Source organism: Watersipora subatra, chromosome 3 (genome assembly GCF_963576615.1).
Source record: "Watersipora subatra chromosome 3, tzWatSuba1.1, whole genome shotgun sequence".
NCBI classification, from domain to species: Eukaryota; Metazoa; Bryozoa; class Gymnolaemata; order Cheilostomatida; family Watersiporidae; genus Watersipora; species Watersipora subatra.
This window is the reverse complement of record NC_088710.1, coordinates 42,188,057-42,211,679: the sequence shown is the minus strand read 5'-3', so window position 1 is coordinate 42,211,679 and position 23,623 is coordinate 42,188,057. Positions and strand designations below refer to the sequence as shown.

The following is a 23,623-nucleotide window of genomic DNA, read 5'->3' as shown; positions in this document are numbered from 1 at the left end:
AGATATGGACAGGTTTAGATATGGACAGGTTTAGATATGGACAGGTTCAGATATGGACAGGTTTAGATATGGACAGGTTTAGATATGGACAGGTTTAGATATGGACAGGTTTAGATATGGACAGGTTTAGATATGGACAGGTTTAGATATGGACAGGTTTAGATATGGACATGTTTAGATATGGACAGGTTTAGATATGGACAGGTTTAGATATGGACAGTGAGATTACAAATGATGCATTTATATGATACTTATTAATACTAATTGATGATTTATATTATACTATATAATAATAATAGGTTATATAGATATTATTATATATTAATTAGGACAAGATGTGTCTGGCCAATCAGAGAAGAATGACACTGGTTCAGCTGAGAGGTCGGAAGAAAAAGAGGATGAGGCGAAAAAGTTGATACAAACAGAGACTTCCAAAGAGGGACTGGTGAGTCGTAGTTGTCCAGCATGAAGTACTCATTGTATATGAAATACTCTCACTCATTGTATATGAAGTACTCTCACTCATGAGAGGCTTTAATGAGATTATGTTATAGCTAACCTTTTAACCGCTACCAAAGAAGTTTGACACGCAGTTCGTAACCAAAATCAACTCATTTTATTAAATCAATTCATTTTATTAAAGGTAGTGAAGGGTAAATAAGGTTGGACTTCAAAAGTATGTGTCGTTAAAAGTTCTGTAATTGAACAATAAATTTGAAGTTTTGTATTTGTATCAAGTTTTGTGTAGTTGTTAGAATATGGATGGTTAGTGGCTTTATCAATAATATTTATAATCAATTAGTATTTCGGTGTCAGAATATTGCCGCTTTGTTATAAACACTGGTGATGACAGGTGAAGATGGCTGTATTCAAAAGCTATTTAGCATCAATGGGATGGCTGCCGGCAGCACTCTTGCTGTTTTTCTTTGTGGTGGACCAGGGTTGTGCCATGGGAGGCAACATCTGGCTTAGCAAATGGAGCGACGATGAGGAGTCATTCAATGATACATCTGCCAGGAATATGTATCTCGGAGTCTATGCTTCTTTTGGAATCTCGCAAGGTGCGAAAAAACCCAATTATTTTGAAAAGTATTACTGTGATTTTTTCTTGGATGATGTTTGGAACATAGATCATCAGCGTATGAATTACCATGGTTACAGATACCATGGTTATAGATACCATGGTTACAGATACCATAGTTACAGTTGCCATGGTTGCAGTTACCATGGGTTATATTCGCTAATAACCAACGCCTCAATATGCAGTACAGTAAAACCTTTACATACGATTTTAGATTCAATTTAGGACTACTTCCTAAGTTAAAATCATTGCATGATCAAAGTTCTGCAGTTGATTGCTGGATTCAATATATCAATACTCAAAATATAATCAAAATACTTAGTATCTGTTTGCTGCCAAATTATATTCTTTAGTTTCTGAATTGTTACAGGCCTCTTCGCACTCGCGGCCACCTTCTCTCTTGCCATCGGCAGCTGGAAGGCTTCTAGAACACTGCACAATGATCTACTCAGCAATGTAGTTCGTTGCTCCATGTTGTTTTTTGACACGACGCCCACTGGTCGCATCCTGAACAGGTTATTTATTTGCGTCTCTTCCTCCTGAAGCCTGTTCAGAAGATATTGCTTATCAAATTGTATTTCATAGAGCTTTTATTCCTAGCTAGATAGCTCACCATTGTGTCTAGTCTTATTAGAAATAGCTTGCAAAATTCAAGGTGAAGGCAATTCCTTTTGCTTTCACAAGATTAATATAGTTATTGCTATTGCAGAGCAAATCATTATTTGAATTTTTACTTGTCTTAAAATATTCACTTTAGTATTTTGGTAGCAAGAACACACTGCATTAATTTTTTTTCAAATATGTGATAGACAATCAAGCAATACTGTACTTGCGCCTTTTATGATGGTACTCTGCCTTTAATCTCATTGCGCTGAATGGCTTTTCTTGTCGCTTGACGAACTCATCAAGGCTGGCCACATAGCAACTGACAGAAGATTTAGGAATGCAGGCGTGTTGACGAAAGCAACTGAAATGCACAGTGGGGTTAGAAGCTATGATTGAAGGGCCTTGAAGTGAATAAGTTACATGTATAAGCAAAACTGATTGTGACAGTTAATTGCACAATTATATTTGACATTTGGTGGTTCTGTAACAATTTTACAAACATTTCAATCTCCTCAGTTGAGAGTTTTTTGGGTACAACCGTCTCTTTTGACCGAACCATCCTTGATTGCAAGCCCCTGTTAGAGTTTGAATTGAGTATGGAATGTGAATTCTCTATGAGTACTTTTGGTTTTCCTAGAATACCTCAAAGGGTTGTGCCTTACAGAATACTAAAAAGAATGAATGTAGTAATGGTAGTAAGCATTCGTTTAGGCTTACTCATTAGTGCAAGGACATCATAGATGTCGCCCTATCTTTCCATACGGCTTCATTCATTTGGCATGTGTTGCAGGTTCTCTAAAGACACAGATGTTATTGATGCCACCCTACCTATCAACAGTCGCTCCTTTATTTGGCATCTTCTGACAGTAATCGGCACTCTCATCATCATAGCCATCAGTACATTCTGGTTTCTCCTCATAGTCATTCCCCTCGCTGTCATGTACATTCTTATACAGGTAGGAGAGATAAAACCAAATAAAACAGATATAGGGAATACAGGACTTACGATCACATCGACACGCAAGTTTTTTGACATATGGACATAAAATTTTGGCAAATATTTGGCCAAACGTTCAAAATACCGTACTTTTGGGACTATTAGCCGCTACTTTTTTCTGATGATTTGAGCCTTGCAGTTTATATAAGGGTGCGGCTAATCTGTGGCTTTTTCTTTCATTGCTAGGGCGCATTAACGGGAATCTCCAATTAGTGCACTTCTAGTGGTGGAAGAAAATACGAAACAATGCCTCACGGTACTGTTCCGTTAGGCACTAAGTAAAAAGCGTCAGATAATACGAAACTGTGCCGTTCGGCACTGTTCCGTTTTAAACAGCAAAGTTGCTGCCGCGTTAAAAAGCACAGTCCTGAGTTCTGCGGCCTATACAAAGGTGCGGCTTATATATTGTTTTATTATCGTTTTTGGGAAAATAAAGCAGATGCGGCTTATATAGGGGTGCGGTTTATAGTTATTTTATGACATTTGAAGTCACTCAAATTCTCAAAGCATTGCAGTTTTATAAATTCGTATGTACTTAACCATCTGTCCTTCACATAGCGCTGTTCCTTACACATCTATCCTTCACATAGCTCTGTTCTATAGTTTTTAATATTAAGCAGTATTTCTTATGTTCCTTATTTGCTTTATAATCATGGTTCCCATGTCGACTAGTATAAAAGGTAGCATTGGTGAAAACAGGAAAGAGGGAATACTTGTGGTAGAAGTAAATCTACAAATAATCGCAAAAACATCAGTAGACATTTTCAAAGCAACTCTTTAAAAAATTTCCTGAAACCGTTTAGTAGTTATTGTGACAAAGAACACCGAAAGCTTGTGAAAGTAGAAAGACAGGTTGAAATAAAGTGTTAAAAACATCAAATGCAAAAATATAAGGAAGTTGTGTTGATTGATATAGATTGAACATATACTACAGTGGACTACACTCCCTACACCCCTTACACTCCCTACACCCCCTACACCCCTTACACCCCCTACACCTACATTCCCTACACCCCCACACCCCCTTACTCCCTACACTGTCTGCACCCCCTACACCCCTTTCACTCCTTTATCACAAAGGCTAGACATTAAGTTACCTGTCTTTGATCTAAAGGCAAAGCAACAGCCAAAAGCTTTTTTATTGATTTTTACTTTATTTACGTAGTTATTTTCTTATATAATTTATATAGCAATGCTATATGTAATGACCTGAAATGTTTATAATTTATATAGCAATGCTATATGTAATGACCTGAAATGTTTATAATTTATATAGCAATGCTATATGTAATGACCTGAAATGTTTATAATTTATATAGCAATGCTATATGTAATGACCTGAAATGTTTATAATTTATATAGCAATGCTATATGTAATGACCTGAAATGTTTATAATTTATATAGCAATGCTATATGTAATGACCTGAAATGTTTATAATTTATATAGCAATGCTATATGTAATGACCTGAAATGTTTATAATTTAGTCTTTCTTCTGTTGAACCTAGTAAACGGAAAACAATGTATTTATATATAAATACTTGCTTCAAAGTATCACAGTGTTGACGCATGAAGTAGATATCAAAACGGATAAACAATATACTGGAGATCTAGTGAGTGTTTATCGGAAGTCTGGTGTTTATTGGAAGTCTGGTGTTTATTGCAAGTCTGGTGTTTATTGCAAGTCTAGTGTTTTCAACTAAATAGCTGGTTCGTCATTACATTGTTTACACGCTTAGTTGTATGATCTCAGGGGTTCCTAGGAGTCGTGTTGGGGTCAAGGGAGGACGGTAGGAAGTAAATTAAACAATGTAGTCAAAGTCCTTCATTGGTTAACCGATGAAGGACTTTGACCTTCCATTGAGTAAAGATGGAGCGTCTTGTATTTGAGTGTTTGTAAGCATTGGTATATATAAAACTAGTTTGATAGTGGTAAAATTGGGTTTTTTCTTTGCGTGATCGTCTTCATCGTGTTGTTTTAATTTCTAGTGAGTCCAATGAGCAGAAAGGTTTGTACATTCCATTAGCAGTTTTTCGGTCTCTTGTAGAGGTTCTATGTAGCGACAAGCCGCCAACTGAAGCGCATAGAGTCTGTCAATCTCTCCCCTATTTATAGTCATTTTGAAGAGAGCATACAGGGAGCCGCGACAATCAGGGCCTATAAGAAACAAGGAAGTTTTATGAGTGAATCTTTATGTAGGGTGGACAAACACCAGCAGGCCTACTACCCTATCATCATATCTAACAGGTGTGTGAGATCTACTGCTAGGTATCTACTGCTCTATCATCATATCTAATTGGTATTGTAAAGGATTTCAGGCTAACATTTTACTTACCCACACCAAGGTAACAGTTTTAGTTAATATCAATAATATATTTGTGCTCTGAATAAAGTACCGTAAAACCTCTAATTGAATGCCAGGGCGCTCTATATTTCAACCCGTTCTCTACAGTGGCAGTCAATTGGAGGCGGCGTTCAAATAGAGGCTGGCGGTCTATTTTTCAAATAGCTCATCAACATTTTCGGAAGATAAATTTTCCCCATTACGGGCGAAGTGAATGTCGCCTATATTTTGCTCTCTCTTTCCACTGGAACGATTATTAAACTTCTTGGATGCAATAAATCTGCTAACTTACCTTCAACTTGTCAAAAATCTCTTAATAAATGTGCATCGAGAAATATGTCTACCAGTAAACATCTATTGCTTGCAATTAACCCGCGATGATATTATAGCCTGTGTCCTTCTTTGCAATTTGTCAGCATTTTCAACTTGTATTTCATTCTAAATTTGAAGACATATTTTTATTTTATACCATTATTTAATAATGTTGCATAAGAGCTCTTTGCGCTCATTGATATGTTTGCTACATTTTGTATCCAAAACTAGCTTTTTATGTGCAATAGAAGTGAAGTTATGAGCATTGATCCATTGTAAGCCGTGTTAAAATAACCGTGAGGATGCTATTACCCTAGGACACTTATGTATTCGCGGCACCTAACTTTCGCGTTTTCGCGGCAACAGCCTCTCGCGAAAATTTCATGAGCGAAACTAAACTATCATAACGAACTAGCGAAAACGCGAAAATAAATGGCTTTCTTCATTGATATTCACAATAAAATCGTCATATTAGAAATGCAGGCAATTTTCGTGTGTGGTTGGCTCATTGGGCAAGTTTTGCTAAACCCATTATAGCTAATACACCGACTGAGCAGCTTGGCAAAACAAATTAAGATAATAAATTTTTTTTGGAAAAGCCTAGACAAATGAAGAAGATGATGATATTAGTTTAGTCATTGAATTTGTAACTGATGAGGATGTCAGTCTGGTAGGAAAAGTCATAAAATTGAATAATAATTATTGTGGTGATGAATTTTATTACCAACCAAAAGCAATAACAACCCGGTGCCATGGCCACCGCGTGCTATAAATACTTGAATTCTAATATTGGTACCAATCAGTCACTGCGGCTTTGACGTCATTGATAGTCTAGGAAACAAATGGCAGCAAGCGATCAAATTACATTATTGATCTAGCCTACACATTTCTACCTGCGGTTCACAAATACAAACTACCGTACTTTTCGGACAATTAGCAGCTACTTTTTTCTGATGATTTGAGCCATGCGGCTTATAGGTAGGCCTACAAGGGTGCGGCTAATCACTGTGGCTTATTCTGTGGCTTTTTCTTTCACCGCTAGGGCGCACTAACGGGAATCTCTAATTAGTGCACTTTTAGCTGTGAAAGAAAATACGAAACAATGCCTTACGGTACTGTCCCGTTAGGCACTAAGTTAAAAAGCGTCGGATAATACGAAACTGTGCCGTTCTGCACTGTTCCGTTTTAAATGGCGTTAAAAAGCACAGTCCTTAGTTCTGCGGCCTATAGTAAGGTGCGGCTTATGTATTGTTTTATTATCGTTTTTGGAAAATAAAGCACATGTAGCTTATATAGAGGTGCAGTTTATAGTCCAAACAGTACGGTAGTCCCAAATTAAAAAAATATTTCGTACCAGCTAACTGGACCTGAGGAATCTAATGTTTGTTCCACTGCATTTATTTTCACATCACTATATTTTCGCACTCATCAGAGCTGCGAAATTAAGTTCCAGCGAAATTTTACTCTGTATGCTACTCACGAAACTAAATACTAGCGAAATATAATTGTCCTAGGGTAACATGCTATAAATCTGCATATTTATAAGTTATATAATGACTAGAAATTCCCCTATCATACAGCCCACGACCAAAGTGATATTGGAAAAAAGAAAGGGTACTGCTGGTTGAGAAATGCAATATTAGCAGTCAAATGACACTGCAGTGCAATAGGATAACTGCAATTATAGCTGCAATAGTAGCTGTAATGTACTGGGTGTTATTATGTACAACAAACAGCCATAATGAAAGGAAAAGATTATATGTTTATATCTCTCCCCTGCAATAGGAGAAATGCAATATTAAGAATAAAATGGCAAGCTGCTGTGTAATATACAGTTTGAAAGTTGGTTGTGTTGAATGTAGAATGGTTTTGACAGTATCTGTAACAGAAAGCAAGCATTAGCATTCACATGTGTCTGGAGGTTTTTTATAAACTGGAGCAAATTAAAGAAATGGGTCATGTCACAGAAACCATGGTTAAGTCGGGTGTGTTAGATTTAGAGTTATCTACACTAGCAGAAGGAGAAAATTCTGTTATTTTGAGAAAAAAATTTGATTCCAGCTTAATTACAGCAGATTTTATGGTTAGTAAACTGAATACATGTTTACCATTAGTGCGAAAACATAGTTCTGAGAAAACTGGTGTTAAAGTTTGGCAAACGAAAACCAATGAAATGCCATAGCAACCAATATCAAGAAGTTGTGATATTTAGATTTCCGAATTTATATCCAAAAAATTATGCTGAATTTAAAAATCTAAACGGATTTTAGTTGGTTGTCATAGAAATAGCTGTATATCTATGAGAAAATATAGGCCTATTACTTAATCTTGCAGATATTAAAAATGGCTTGGCAGTACCGCAATATTGTGTGCAGCCGTAATACCATCAACAAAATCTTTAGAAAAGTAATAACAGTAACATATTGCACACCATCGGTCACTATATACTTCATTCTTGTAAATTCGAATGATTATTCTTATAATTAAATTTTGTAATAATCTTATAAATCGAATAATAAAATCGGCAAAAAAGAAACGATTACTTTTCAGTACATCTACGTTAATTACAGAAACCTTCAGCAATTGGACAATGCCATAGACTGGTGAAATTTGCATGTTTTTCTCGTGAAATGCGCACGGCTTAATAGTTCTCCTATTTGTCGCACGGCTTTATTGGCGTTTTGTTTGCCGGTCTTAATTTTGATTTAAAAAGGCTTGTCAGGTTTTAATGGCGATTTTAGGCCAAATTAACATGTCTAGTTATGTATTATCCAATCAACTGGGTAAGTTTTAGGATATTGTCTCAACTTTTCAAAGACTTGGTAACATATTTAAATAGGTTTATATGTGTTTTGTATCATTATTATACTTGAAGGACTCTACACAAAATGGTTAAATTTTTTGATGGTATTTCGGCACAAGGGTTTGGTTACGGCCGATGATGAATAATTTTCGTGAGTTGTGTGCACATATGCATTTATCATAAAGCGTCCACGCAATCGCTTCGCTCGTGTTTGGTCGTGGAATAATCTATCAAATGATACAAATATAAATTCATGAACAAGTGGCATAAACGAACCATACTTATATTATGTGCAGAAACAAAAATTTACATTTTTAAAATAAAAATATTTCCATCATTTGCTCGGATAACTGCGTTCTAATTGTTGCTTTCGATGGAACAAACATCTTCTAGCTGTCCAGTACCTTACACGATATATTCTGGCCTCAACTCTTCTTCTGCATTTAGCACAAATGCGAAGCGTAAAAATTTGCTCGCTAAACGTAACTTTTGGTCCAAAACTTGCTAGCCGTTTTTATATGCATGTTCTTCAAAGTATCAAGACCGTTTTGAACAAGGAACTATTATTAGCCTGAGACAGTAATTATTTCTATGGCATTGCTCTGAAAGTTCATGTAGTAGTAGTAGTAAGACCGCGTTAAACAAGAACTAATAAAGAATCATTCGAATTCATAAAGATCAAAAATAGTCAAAGTGGCAATCAAATGGAGATGGCGTATAAATAGGTGGTGGCACTCTGTTTTTCAACCTTTCTCTCGTAGTGGCGGTCAAATAGAGGTGGCATTTAAATAGACGTGGCGTTCAATTAGAGGTTTTACGGTATATAACAGTCGATAATTTATAAGTGATAGCATGGATGAGTGTATCTCTCTTTCGTCATCCCTACACTCTTTCTGTGCATTGATTGGAGGCTCAGCCCATCTTTGTATAGCTGCAGAGTCTAGCCCCTTTTTACTGTCCCGGGTCTGACCGTCCTCGCTGTACCTACATAGCTGCCCAGTTTGCAGTCGCCATGGTCCTCAGGCCAGCTCTTTCGCATAATACTACAATCTTATCATCATCTGTAACATGTATTTAATACTGCCACCATATCATTATATTGTTTATTGCATCCATATCATAATTTGCCAGTGTATAAGTCATGGAAGTTAAAAACCACACGCATAACTGATGCATTCATAACTGATGCATTCATAACTGATGCATTCAGTGTGTGTCAGTTTCTAGCTCCTTTGAGGATAACAAGTTTTTTTAAAGGCTCTTAAATGTTTGATAAAGCACTCTATGAATACCATGTTGTGAAGCTGAGTTTTTATGCGGAATATTTTGCCTGCCTTGAACAACCACACAGGATCAAATGACTATCGAGAATGCAAACGAGAATCTAGTTGTTTTCTGAGCCATGCCCAAATATACACACGCATTATAGCCAGTTACAAGAAAACTGCATAAAAGTCTCTGTTGACCAACATGTTGTTAATAGATTGCTTTACCTTAATATGGTCCAACAGGACCTTTCAATGCATCCATTACTTTTATCCTTTATGTAACTGTTCAATGCATTTATTACCTCTTATTTGAAAACCTAACCTTCTCCCAGTATTATAATTCTCTGTATTCTTGGCCATTGTTTGCAAACTGGATTTCTTACTCTTGAAAACTTAGCTTTTAACCCCAAATTTGAATTCCAAACCCTCCCATACCTTTGTTTAGCAATTTACCTTGACAAATGCCTTGACATAATGTTTCAAATGACAAATACCTTGACATGGTATTTCTCAGTGAAACATTCGTACCTTAGAATTTTCCACTGAGAAGTACCATGTGCTTACTCTAGAATGTTCCAGTGAGAAATACCATGTGCTTACTTTAGAATGTTCCAGTGAGAAATACTATGCGCTTGCTCTAGAATGTTTTACAGAGAAATACTATGTGCTTGCTCTAGAATGTTTTACAGAGAAATATCGTGTGCTTACTCTAGAATGCTCCAGTTAGAAATACTATGTGCTTGCTCTAGAATGTTTTACAGAGAAATACCATGTGCTTACTCTAGAATGTTCCACTTAAAACTGCAATGCGTCAACTGATTAGCACCTTTTATTTCAATACTGCTTCTATCAATGTGATGTCAAGTCCTTGTATATTGCTCAATGATGGAGCATCAGTATGTTGGTCATCTAAACAAATTCTGTATGCTCCTTTGCCTCCTTTATATTTATTACACGGTTACACAACTGTCTTAACTAACAAGTCACAAGCCAAGCAACCAATAGAAACATCTTTATGATATGGTAACAGCTGTCTCTGTGGTTACCTCACTTTTGTTTCTCCCATACAAAACTGACAGCATCTTTAACTTGTGTTGCTTCTGTCCTCGAGTTAGACCCTTTCCTTCCTATGCAGATGTCTGCAACTAGTCTGATGTTTATGCATCACTCATTTTTATAACAACATATATTGACAGGTGGTTGGCTGTAAGACTAGAGTTCATAGGTTCTTGTATAGTCCTATCGGCAGTTATGCTCGCTGTCATCAGTCGGAATATGAGTGTGAAAACGCTGACAGCTGGTATCGCTGGTCTCTCCATTTCCTATTCAACAAGTGTAAGCATTTGTTGCACTGTTGACTTGAGAATAATAATAACGATAGATAATAATAGATGTAGTATACTAATTATATCGACTAGATAATAATATATATAATATACTGATTATAGAGACTAGATAATAATAGATGTAATACATGTATACTGATTATAGAGATTAGATAATAATAGATGTAATATACTGATTATAGAGGCTAGATAATAATAGATGTAATATACTGATTATAGCGACTAGATAATAACAGATATAATATACGGATTATAGAGACTAGATAATAATAGATATAATATACTGATTATAGAAACTAGATAATAATAGATATAATATACGGATTATAGAGACTAGATAATAATAGATATAACATACTGATTATAGAGACTAGATAATAATAGATATAATATACGGATTATAGAGACTAGATAATAATAGATATAATATTCTGAATATAGAGACTAGATAATTATATATATAACATACTGATTATAGAGACTAGATAATAATAGATGTAATACACTGATTATAGAGACTAGATAATAATAGATATGATATACGGATTATAGAGACTAAATAATAATAGATATAACATACTGATTGTAGAGACTAGATAATAATAGATATAGTATACTGATTATAGAGACTAGATAATAATAGATGTAATACACTGATTATAGAGACTAGATAATAATAGATATGATATACGGATTATAGAGACTAAATAATAATAGATATAACATACTGATTGTAGAGGCTAGATAATAATAGATATAATATACTGATTATAGAGACTAGATAATAATAGATGTAAAATACTGATTATAGAGACTAGATAATTTCTAAGATATTTCGATTATGTAGGCTTTATTCAGATAATGTAGGTTTTGTTCAGATAATATAGGCTTTGTTCAGATAATATAGGCTTTGTTCAGATAATGGAGGCTTTGTTCAGATAATGGAGGCTTTATTCAAATAATGTAGTGGTGGGGTGGCGATACATCCTAGTCATAAACAACATTTATATTCTATAGCACTGTATCGGGATATTATGTATATTCATCATATGCAAACAATTGATGCCAAGAAAGCCTGGGGATGTATTTGACACAAGTTGTTTAATTAATTATTGATTAGGATGTTTTTTTTCATAAATTTTGTCTCAAATAGTTATGTCTAAAGGATATTAATCGCAAAAGGCAAAGCTAAACATTTGCGGAATGTATGCTATGGTTAATAATGAAAACCGAATTGTGTTGTCATTAATACTATTCACCTCAGCGTCTACAAACTTTATTACCAAGCTATACAGATAAAACAGTTGATTTTAGATACATTAGCTAGTATCAAATGATAATAACTGAATAGTCAGTTCATTAAAGTTGATGTTCAGCGCTTCCTGTACTTGAATTAGGTGACCAACACCCTTAACTGTCTAGTGAGGATGACTAGTGACTTGGAGAACAACATAGTGGCTGTAGAGCGGGTGAATGAATACTCAAGGTTGGACACCGAGGTTAGTACCCGCACCCTCTATTCATCCACAATTTCTGTCACTATGTTAGCTTATTTCTTAAGTATTTCCTTGTCTTTCTTTGTCACCCCAACCTAAGATAATAGCCATGCAATCTTGAGTCTACTGCGCTCTCATCTAGTTAGTTCTGTGAAAATGTGAATGTAATGAATATGGGAAAGTTAATACTTCGGTAAGTTATCTTACAAACTTGAAAAAAAATTAAGGTTTGTGCTTATAATTTGTGTTGGTTTTTTGTTCTGCTTCACTTACACAAATCACATAGGAGTTGTGTCCTTTTTTAAATTTTTTAGAGATTAGATATTTTATATAAATGTAAATTTTTCTGGGGAGAAATCAGTTTTACTTATGATTGTTACTACGGTGATATTGATAGACTGGAATAGATATAACTTGTACAAGCTATGATAGGATGTACATTGGTACTGCGGTGATATTAATAGACTGGAATAGATATAACTTGTACAAGCTATGATAGGATGTACATTGTTACTACGGTGATATTGATAGACTGGAATAGATATAACTTGTACAAGCTATGATAGGATATACACTGTTACTACGGTGATATTAATAGACTGGAATAGATATAACTTGTACAAGCTATGATAGGATGTACATTGTTACTACGGTGATATTGATAGACTGGAATAGATATAACTTGTACAAGCTATGATAGGATATACACTGTTACTATGGTGATATTAATAGACTGAAATAGATAAAACTTGTACAAGCTATGATAGGATGTACACTGTTACTACGGTGATATTAATAGACTGGAATAGATATAACTTGTACAAGCTATGATAGGATATACACTGCTGCAGGAGAAAAGAATCAATGTGTTTGACAAACAAAAGGAATGTTTAATATTTTTGTCGTTACTAAAACTGGCTGCAGGAGAAAAGCGCTATAATTTTTGCTGTTTGATTACAATGCAAACCTTCATTTTCTTATATAAAGATGTAGTCATTAGAAATATCTGACGTCCTTATTGAATATCTTTTGGAAGAGTTTCACTAGCGGAAATGCGTTTAGGTCAGGGCTTACATATTTTCTTTTCATCTTCATTCTTAAACTGGAAATAGAAAATTCAAAGCCGAAAAAACTAAAAAAAAGAAAAAACCAGCTGTTTTGTTTTTCTTTGGAAAAATGACAACCCAACATCCTAAGTTTATTGTGGCAAAGTTTGCGAGATTGTGTGATCTGGGATCAATGTGTTTGCGCTATATCAATATGTGCAGTGATATCGAGATCTTGTAGAAATGTGTGCGACTGGCAACATTGGACTGCACTGGCACCTTCGCCTTAGCACGCATCAAATAACAGATTGGGTTACTTAGGATATCACTTTCCGTTATGGATTTTCCGTTAACGCAGTACAAATCATAGAGGTAGTAATAATAAAGGGGAGCATTGATGCATTTTGACTCAAGTCGTTTTGCTTATTGAAAATAGAGAATCAAGTCAATGTGTCTATGATGTGTCTATGATGTGTCTATTATGTGTCTATGATGTGTCTATGGTGTGTCTATGATCTGTCTATGATCTGTCTATGAGGACAGTAATGAGCCGGTTGAACTCAATTTTACTGGTAGGATTCAACGAGTCAATTTAATTCTACAGCAAGTAAAAAATACCTAAGAATCGATTCAATTCATTTGTGATTAAGCCCTAAGGCTTGCTCGAGCAAGCGTGTTAACTCGAGTGCCCATCTCTGTAAAGCGCTCCACCGTAAGGAGCGGCAGTGGTGCAACTGACGGCTGCTGAGAACTGCCGGCGAAAGTCAATGGCAATTTTTTTGCCGGCACTGGCCGCCGGCAAAGCTCAGCGATTTGAACTTTTCTACTGTTCCCGGCGTAGGTTGCAGGATGTCATCGGTGGTGAGAACCACGCACAGGCGGTTTGCGCGCCCAGAATGCATTTTGCGTATGATTTCCGTAATTTCATTTTTCCAATTCATCCGCATTTCTGATTACAGTAGAGGAATTAATATGACCTTGGCCCAGAAACACATGTTTTATCTTAACACCTTGTGTAGAAATATACTGTTGTGTAGAAGCAGGCAATTCCTTAGTTGCGTGATCACCGCTGCTACCATAGGCGCTGAGAACATACAGCCTTCTCGGGTTTCACCGAAGACCGCAGGCACACCTCCGGCTGTTCACGGTGGAGTGAGGACCAGGCTTAAAGGAGCTGCTAGAGCGTCAGATGAAACTGTTATAAACCTGTTTATGGTAGCTTTTTGAGTGCCATATGGCTGTTGGTATTGGCCAATCAGAGCCTGCATTGGCTAATTAGTAATGGCAGTTTTACATAAGCCATTGTACACTCAAGAGCTGATTTAGAATGTTTCGATAGCAACCGATAGCAACGGCTGTAATATAAACCAGCGATAGTAAAGATGTGCTTTAAACTGGCTGTATTGGTGTTTTGTGAAATGAACTGAGCCACTGATACGTTGATCCTTATTCCACACATTGATACATTAATTTATCTATTTATGGTTTTGTCATGGACAGACAACTCTAGCTGGGCTGTAAATTGATTCTCACGAATGATAAGATACAAATACATGTAACTGTTACTGGTAGGCTGACTGGAAAGTAGCTTGTAATAGACCACTGCCTGGTTGGCCCTCCATCGGCTCAATAGTGTTTGATGGGTACAGTGTGAGATACAGAGAGGGGTTGGATCTGGTGCTCAAGAATATCTCCTGTACCATTGCTGGAGGTGAAAAGGTCTGTTACCTTCTACTATCGATGACTGTAATGTTATATCGCTGCTTTATAGCATTTTTATATTCTTGCTTAACCTTAACTTAACACAGACACTGTTGTTTTTCTACACCTTATTCTACACCTTATTCTACACCTTATTCTACACCTTATTCTACACCTTATTCTACACCTTATTCTACACCTTATTCTACACCTTATTCTACACATTCGCTTAATTGCTTCGTTGAAAATAATGTTGAAGTCCTTGCATGCATTGAAAACTAGAATTTGGTTCAAAGCTACGTCTGTTAGTTTCTTTGGTAGATGCTTATTCCTTGTGTTATAGCCGAATAGTTACTTGTGATCGCTTGAACATCAATTTTTGTCGTCCCTATTATTTTAAAAGATTTATGTGTGCTGGTCATAGTACAGCACTTTTGCAGTTGTGCAAACCTTTTTGCCGTGAGCAGTTGATGGGATTATACGAATAATTTAAGAGTTTCTGCGATAATTCTATGCAATGCTCAGGATTCAACCAGCTAATCATGAATCCGACATGCCTATTGTAATCTTATCCATCAGTGTCACCTGCTGATCCATCAGCGTCACTTACTTACCATATCCATCACTGTCACCTACTGAACCATCAGCGTCACCTACTTATCCATCACTGTCACCTACTGATCCATCACTGTCACCTACTGATCTATCAGTGTCGCTTACTTATCCACCAGTCTCACATACTTATCCACCAGTCTCACCTACTTATCCACCAGTGTCGCTTACTGCTCTATCAGTGTCACTTACTTATTCACCAGTGTCACCTACTGACCAGCAGCTTTATTTCTCCTTTAGCTAACAAAAACTTCACATTGGAAAGGAACTATCACTGCAAATTTGCGTTCGCTATAAATTCATACATGCCAAGTACTGAGTCATTTATTATTGTTGTGTTCATGGTAGTAGTAAGCGGGTAGTAGTAAGCGGGTAGTAGTAAGTGGTTAGTAGTAAGTGGGTAGTAGTAAGTGGGTAGTAGTAAGCGGGTAGTAGTAACTGGGTAGTAATAAGTGGGTAGTAGTAAGTGGGTAGTAGTAAGTGGGTAGTAGGTCAACACAGTTGCTTTTTACAAGTTCAAAAGTTAATTGTAAAAGTCATTCTCAATATTTGAAGTTTAAAACTTGATTTGTAAACTTGACACTTATTAATTTGTTTACAGATATTTTTCACTGTTTGTGTTTTCCATGACAAGGCAATTCCAAACAGTAATTTATTCTTGCCCCAAGTTCAATCCTACAGGGAATGCTAATATTAGTTTGCTTGTTGCTCCTGATTTTTAAACGTCGACACTCAGGCTAAATTAATATAGTCAGTCTTAGAATAATGTCAAGTCTTTAGGTCGTAAGAGAATAAACTGTATCCTGCTGTTGTTATGTACCTGGGCACAACTGAGAAAGGCTCTTTTTAAATCTGGGCAGACGAAAAGGTCCGGTTGTTGCAATATTTTATTATTTACTCAGGCAGCTTAGTTTCACCCTGCTTTTAATCTCTTAAATTTTATTATAACAAGTTTGGGTTGTGGATGGCATTGAAATTTGTTTGCCATGACCCTTTAGGGACTGTTGGCTGAGATCTGTAGAGCTGTTTATGACAAAACTATTACAGTTTAACAATGCCACTCTCATATTATTATACTCGGCATTAAAAACTTGAGTCATCAGGGTTGCCTATAGTTACCATAAAACACTGACTTGTTTAGATTGAAAGACTCTTTCAACCACCCATCTGACGACTAACCTCATTTTGTGACACCCTCACTCCAGTAGGACTACTACCCTCTGCTTAGGTCTATAAACTATTTTCTTCAAAACACCGACCGCTGTTGGATATATGCATTTGTCTAAAGATTCTCTTGTTGTGATTTTCTGCTTCAATATCCCAGAGTACCTAGCAGCCTGTGTTAACGTTCAACAGAAACTGTTGTTTGATGTTGTTACATCTATCACAAGTGAGTTTCTCAATTAGTTACTCTCCTACATTTTAATATGCATATTTATCTATGAGTTACAGATCGGAATCTGTGGTCGCACTGGTGCCGGAAAGTCATCACTGACTCTCGCCCTGTTTAGAATTCTGGAGGGAGCTGAAGGGGCTATCTACATTGATGATGTCAGAATCGGTGCCATCGGACTTCATGACCTTCGCAACGTATTAACCATAATCCCTCAGGATCCCGTCGTCTTCTCCGGTAAACATCTTTTAGGCTTCACTTTCACTTCTGTATTTTGTTATTATTTAGAACTTTTTGTCAGAATGGAATACTTGAGCTATGTGTGCTTACATTTGATTGGCTACCACAGCTTTGATCATTAACACATGTCAGAATGGAATACTTGAGTTATGTGTGCTTACATTTGATTGGCTACCACAGCTCTGATCATTAACACGTGTCAGAATGGAATACTTGAGCTATGTGTGCTTACATTTGATTGGCTACCATAGCTTTGATCATTAACACGGGTCAGAATAGAATACTTGACCTATGTGTGCTTACATTTGATTGGCTACCATAGCTTTGATCATTAACACATGTCAGAATGGAATACTTGAGTTATGTGTGCTTACATTTGATTGGCTACCACAGCTCTGATCATTAACGCGTGTCAGAATGGAATACTTGAGCTATGCGTGCTTACATTTGATTGGTTACCACAGCTCTGATCATTAACACGTGTCAGAATAGAATACTTGAGTTATGCGTGCTTAAATTTGATTGGCTACCACAGTTCTGATCATTAACACGCTAGGCTTTTTTCATAACTTGCTACTATAATTTTCATTTTCACTTATAAAACCATCAGATGCAACATGTTTTGTTAACATTATTATTACAAGTAGCCTGGTAGTCTAGTGCACCGTGAGTAAGATGGTCAGGTGTGCTGATAAAGCACAGCGAATAACTATCTGTACAATTATCCCACGGCCAAACATGAGCGAGGTGAGTGTTTGGGAGCTTTATGATAAATGCATATGTGCACACAACTCCCAAAAATTATCCATCAACTGCCATACCCAAACCCCTGTACTGAAATCCCATCAAAAAATTTAACCATTTTTCTGTGGAGTCGTTTAAGTATAATAATTATACAAAACACGTATAAACCTATTTAAATATGTTACCAAGTCTTTGAAAAGTGTCGACAATATCCTAAAACTTACCCATCTGATCGGATTATACATAACTAGAAAGATTAATTTGGCCTAAAATCGCCATTAAAACATGACAAGCCTTTTTAATCAAAATTGAGACCGGCAAACAAACGCCCATAAAGCCGTGTGACAGATAGTAGAACCATAAAGTCGTGCGCATTTCACGAGAAAAACGTGCACATTTCACCAGTCTATGACCGAAATTACCGCAAGAATATCGTTTGTTGCTCTCTTTCGGAAGTGTATAGTTCATATTGAAAAAAGTTCGCTTCCTGTGACAACAGTAAAATATTGAGAATAGTAACTTTAAGATCTTGAGATTAGATTTTACTGAACTATACTTTTCCGTATTATTAGGGAAACTGAAAAATTTTGGCGCCCTCAGTAAAATCCAATTTCAAGATCTTAAAGTTGCTATTCATCGGCTCACACAAACCAATTCTCAATATTTTACCGTTTTAACAAGAAACGAACGTTTTCCAATATGAACCATACTCTTCCCTCTTTCGAGTTTGAAACATTAATGACTTACTTGTTAACAACTTCGCGAGGGAGCACATCACTCGATTGGCTATCAATGACCAAATCCTACAACGTAAAAGAGAGGAGACTAGACTGCGCGACCTTTAACAGAACACTGCACTTATCTAACAAAACTATTTCTATTATTTTCTATATGAACTTTTTCTAAACACTTTACATGTGTCCTTTTCTATATTTCTATTATTTTATATTTCCTTTGTTATTAGTTTGTATACAAAATACTTTACGTATACTTATCCCACGACCAAACACGAGCGAAGCGATTGGTTGGGAGATTTATGATAAATGCACATGTGCACACAACTCCCAAAAATTATTCATCAACATTGAGACGAACCCTTGTCTCAAAATTTCATCAACAAATTTAACCATCGTTTGTAGAGTCGTTAAAGTATAATAACGATACAAAACACAAATAAGCCTATTTAAATATGTTACCAAGTCTTTGTAAACCGTTGGCATTATCTTAAAACTTACCTATCTGATCGGATTATACACAAATAGACAGATTAATTTAGACAAAAATCGTTATTAAAACTTGCTAAGCCTCACTTTTATCATAGTTAAGACCGGAAATTGAAACGCCGAGCGACAGAGAATAGAACGATTAAGTCGTGTGCATTTCTCGAAAAAATAACGTGCACATTTCACCAGTCTATAGCATTGTCGAATTGCCGAAGGTTTCTGTAATTAACGTAGGAGTACAGAAATCATTTCATCGTTGCCGATTTCAAAGTAACTGACATTTTAGACACATTTGAGTACTTTGGTATTCTAATTGATGTCCAACGCAGTGTAAATAAAGGAAATGACGATGATATTTTTTTCTAACGATTCTTATGAGATTATTACGATATTTAATTATAAGTTTGGATATTCTTCTTGATACTTCTTGATATTGTTAGCTATGACGTTTTTAAATGTAAACAAAATTGTGCATTGGTTTTCTATTATTACTGTATTACTATATTAATAATATTGGTTATTCTAATAATATCAGTGCATTTTACTTCTAATATTGCATTTCTCCTATTGCAGGGGGAGAGTTATAAACATATAATCTTTTCCTTTCATTATTGCTGTTTGTCATGACCAAACACTTTTTTAAATAGATTTTCTAAAAATCTATATAAATATCACTTGATATTGTTAGCTATGACGTTTTGAAATATAAACAAAATTGTGCATTGGTTTCATATTATTACTATATTAGTAATATTGGTTATTTTAATAATATCAGTGCATTTTACTTCTAATATTGGCCAATATTGCATTTCTCCTATTGCAGGGGGAGAGATATAAACATATAATCTTTTCCTTTCATTATTGCTGTTTGTTGTATATAATAACACCCACACCCAGTACATTACAGCTACCTATGCAGTTATCCTATTGGTGCAGGCGTTAGCTGATTGGTGCAGGTGTTAGTTGATTGGTGCAGGTGTTAGCTGATTGGTGCAGGTGTTAGCTGATTGGTGCAGGTGGTAGCTGATTGGTAAAGGTGGTAGCTGATTGGTGCAGGTGTTAGCTGATTGGTACAAGTGTTAGCTGATTGGTGCAAGTGTTAGCTGATTGATGCAGGTGTTAGCTGATTGGTGCAGGTGTTAGCTGATTGGTGCAGGTGTTAGCTGATTGGTACAGGTGTTAGCTGATTGGTGCAGGTGTTAGCTGATTGGTACAAGTGTTAGCTGATTGGTGCAAGTGTTAGCTGATTGGTGCAGGTGTTAGCTGATTGGTGCAGGTGTTAGCTGATTGGTACAGATGTTAGCTGATTGGTGCAGATGTTAGCTGATTGGTACAGGTGTTAGCTGATTGGTGCAGGTGTTAGCTGATTGGTACAGGTGTTAGCTGATTGGTGCAGGTGGTAGCTGATTGGTACAGGTGGTAGCTGATTGGTGCAGGTGTTAGCTGATTGGTACAGGTGGTAGCTGATTGGTACAGGCGTTAGCTGATTGGTACAGGTGGTAGCTGATTGGTACAGGCGTTAGCTGATTGGTACAGGTGGTAGCTGATTGGTGCAGGTGTTAGCTGATTGGTACAGGTGGTAGCTGATTGGTACAGGCGTTAGCTGATTGGTGCAGGTGTTAGCTGATTGGTACAGGCGGTAGCTGATTGGTGCAGGTGTTAGCTGATTGGTACAGGTGGTAGCTGATTGGTGCAGGTGTTAGCTGATTGGTGCAGGTGTTAGCTGATTGGTACAGGTGGTAGCTGATTGGTGCAGATGTTAGATTGTCAGTTCACCAAGCTGAGTCATGTGTTCGAATCCTGTGCAAATACTCTTTTATGTCAACCTTTAACCGCAGCTTCAGACTTTAACCGCAGCTTCGGACTACCAGGCGGACGAGGCTTTCATTATAATAGTAAAGGCTGTATTATAGTTGATAAGTATAAAATTAATGTCTGAAACTGTCTGAAAATAAATACACATTCTTAGAATTGTCATTCAGTGTATCGAATATGCATTAAAATTGGAATTCTACTCAGCTTAAAGATGAACTTGCTCAAAATTTTAGATTTTATCAGAAAGTATCAGTATTTTTCTATCATTTGCAATTGTTTTTGATGTTTGAAGTGATCTGACTGCCAGGATGTTTCAAGATTAAAATTGACAAAACTTGACTGTAGCTAAAACGGTCAGATGAAGCAAAAGTGCGATTATGATGTCTATAGTCACAAAGAGCAATAGATTAGAGACGTGTAGCGATGCAACTTAAATGTGATAACCGCTATCAACTATTCCAGTGGTGACAACTAGTGACGTCATTTCACGCATATTTTTCTTCTGAGCATTTTAGTCGCAATCAAGTTTTGTCGATTTTAATCCTGAAACATCCTGGCAGTCAGATTACTTCAGACATCAAAAACAATCGCAATGATAGAGAAATACTGATACCTTTTGATAAAATCTACTAAAGTTTTGTGCAAATGCATCTTTAATCTGCACCTTGTAAGTCTTGTAAGATTGTAAGTCTATTCAAAATCAAAACAGGTGCTCTGAGAACAAACCTTGACCCATTTGAAAAGTATTCAGACGACAGGCTGTGGGAGGTGCTTGACCAAGTTAACCTTAAATCCTTTGTACAGTCTTTGGAGGGAGGACTAGATTATGAGTGTGCAGAAAGTGGCATGAATTTGAGGTGAGGATGTTTGTTTGGTGTTAGTTCAACTGTCTATGAGGCCTGTTGTCTCATAGACCTGTTGTCGTTGTCTTCCTCGATGAATACTTGATCCGCAAGATGCAAGAAATAATTTTAACGATGGTCACGTGATACACATACGCTCGTGCCTAGCTGCCATGTATAGGCGCCTTGCTTCAAAGAAATACCGCAAAACCTCTAATTGAACGCCATGGCACTCTATTTGTCATCCCTTCCTCTATAGTGGCGGTCAATTGGAGGCGGTGTTCAAATAGAGGCTGACGGTGTATTTTGCAAATGGCTTGTCTGAATTTTGGAAAAGAAATTTAGCCTTATTACGAGCGAAGCGATTTTTGTCTATATTTTGCTCTCTTTTTTTGTTGGAGCGATATTAAACCTTTGGATGCAATAAATCTGTTAACTTACCTCCAACTTATTAAAGATCTCTTAATAAATATGCATCGAGAAACCGAGAAATATGTCTACCAGTTAATATCTATTACTTGCAATTAACCTGCGATGATATTATAGCCTGTGTCCTTCTTTGCAATTTGTCAGCATTTTCAACTTTTATTTCATTCTAAATTTGAAGACATATTTGAGGACATAAGCCGCATGGATGCTATTAAATAGCATGCTATAAATCAGCATATTTATGAGTTATAGAATGATAATCCCACGACCAAACGAGCGGAGCGAAGTTTGAGAGTTTTTATGATAATGCATGTGCACACAACTTATGAAAATTATTCATCAACAACGTCGCAAATCCTTGTTTCGAAATCTCGTCAACAAATTTAACCGTCGTTTTGTAGAGTCCTTAAAGTATAATAACGATACAAAACACATATAAGCCTATTTAAATATGTTACCAAGTCTTTGTAAATTGTCGACAGTATTTTAAAACTTACCCACCTAATCGGATTATACACAAATGGACAGATTAATTTGGCCGAAAATCGCCACAAAACGCTTGAAAAGCTTGGTTTAATAAAAGTTTAATAAAAGTTTTACGACCAGCCTACGATACGCCAATAAAGCCGTGCAACAGATAGTAGAACTATTTAGCTGTGCGCATTTCATGAGAAAACTGTGTTCATTTCACCAGTCTATGGCATTGTTTACTTGTAATCGAATTTATCCGAAGGTTTCTGTAATAAACGTAGACCGTTTGAGGTGTAGACCGATTTACAGGTACGAAATTGTGGTACAGTTTATCAGCCTATGTTTTTTTGTCCAATCACCGAAGGTTTCATTAAATTATTTAAAACATTAGCCGAAATTCTTTACTACAACTTATGTACAAGCTAGGGCCGAACATCAATGCCCCTTTATGACGAGGACAATTTTTGATCATTTGAACTACAATGCCCCTTTATGTCGAGAAAATTTTTTGATTATTTGATTGATGATATTTTTCTAACGATTCTTATAAGATTATTACAATATTTAATTGTAAGAATAATTATTTGATTTTATAAGATTATGAGATTTAGTTATAAGAATAATCATTCGAATTTACAAGATCGAAGTATATAGTGACCGATGGTGTGCAATATGTACTGTTATTATTTTTCTAAAGATTTTGTTGATGATACTGCGGCTGTGCCCAATATCGCGGTACTGCCAAGCCGTTTTTAATATTTGCAAAATTAAGTTATAGGCCTACATTTTCTTATAGATATACATCTATTTCTATGACAACCAGCTAAAATCTGTTTAAATAAATATCACAACT

General features: G+C 36.1%; 1 protein-coding gene across 3 annotated transcripts in view; it reads left to right on the top strand.

Annotated features, from left to right (window-relative positions):
• The window catches only part of LOC137391432 (multidrug resistance-associated protein 1-like), an 82,960-nt gene that overhangs the window by 55,607 nt on the left and 3,730 nt on the right, over positions 1–23,623 (top strand). For 2 of the 3 annotated variants that reach the window (XM_068077905.1, XM_068077907.1), the window contains 10 exons: positions 330–445; positions 854–1,061; positions 1,452–1,596; positions 2,478–2,643; positions 4,733–4,932; positions 10,609–10,747; positions 12,156–12,257; positions 14,873–15,019; positions 17,066–17,243; positions 21,738–21,885. In XM_068077905.1, coding sequence (XP_067934006.1) covers positions 330–445; positions 854–1,061; positions 1,452–1,596; positions 2,478–2,643; positions 4,733–4,932; positions 10,609–10,747; positions 12,156–12,257; positions 14,873–15,019; positions 17,066–17,243; positions 21,738–21,885 — 1,549 coding nt within the window. The remainder of the gene's footprint in view (positions 1–329; positions 446–853; positions 1,062–1,451; positions 1,597–2,477; positions 2,644–4,732; positions 4,933–10,608; positions 10,748–12,155; positions 12,258–14,872; positions 15,020–17,065; positions 17,244–21,737; positions 21,886–23,623) is intronic. The other variant, XM_068077906.1, reaches the window with a different exon arrangement.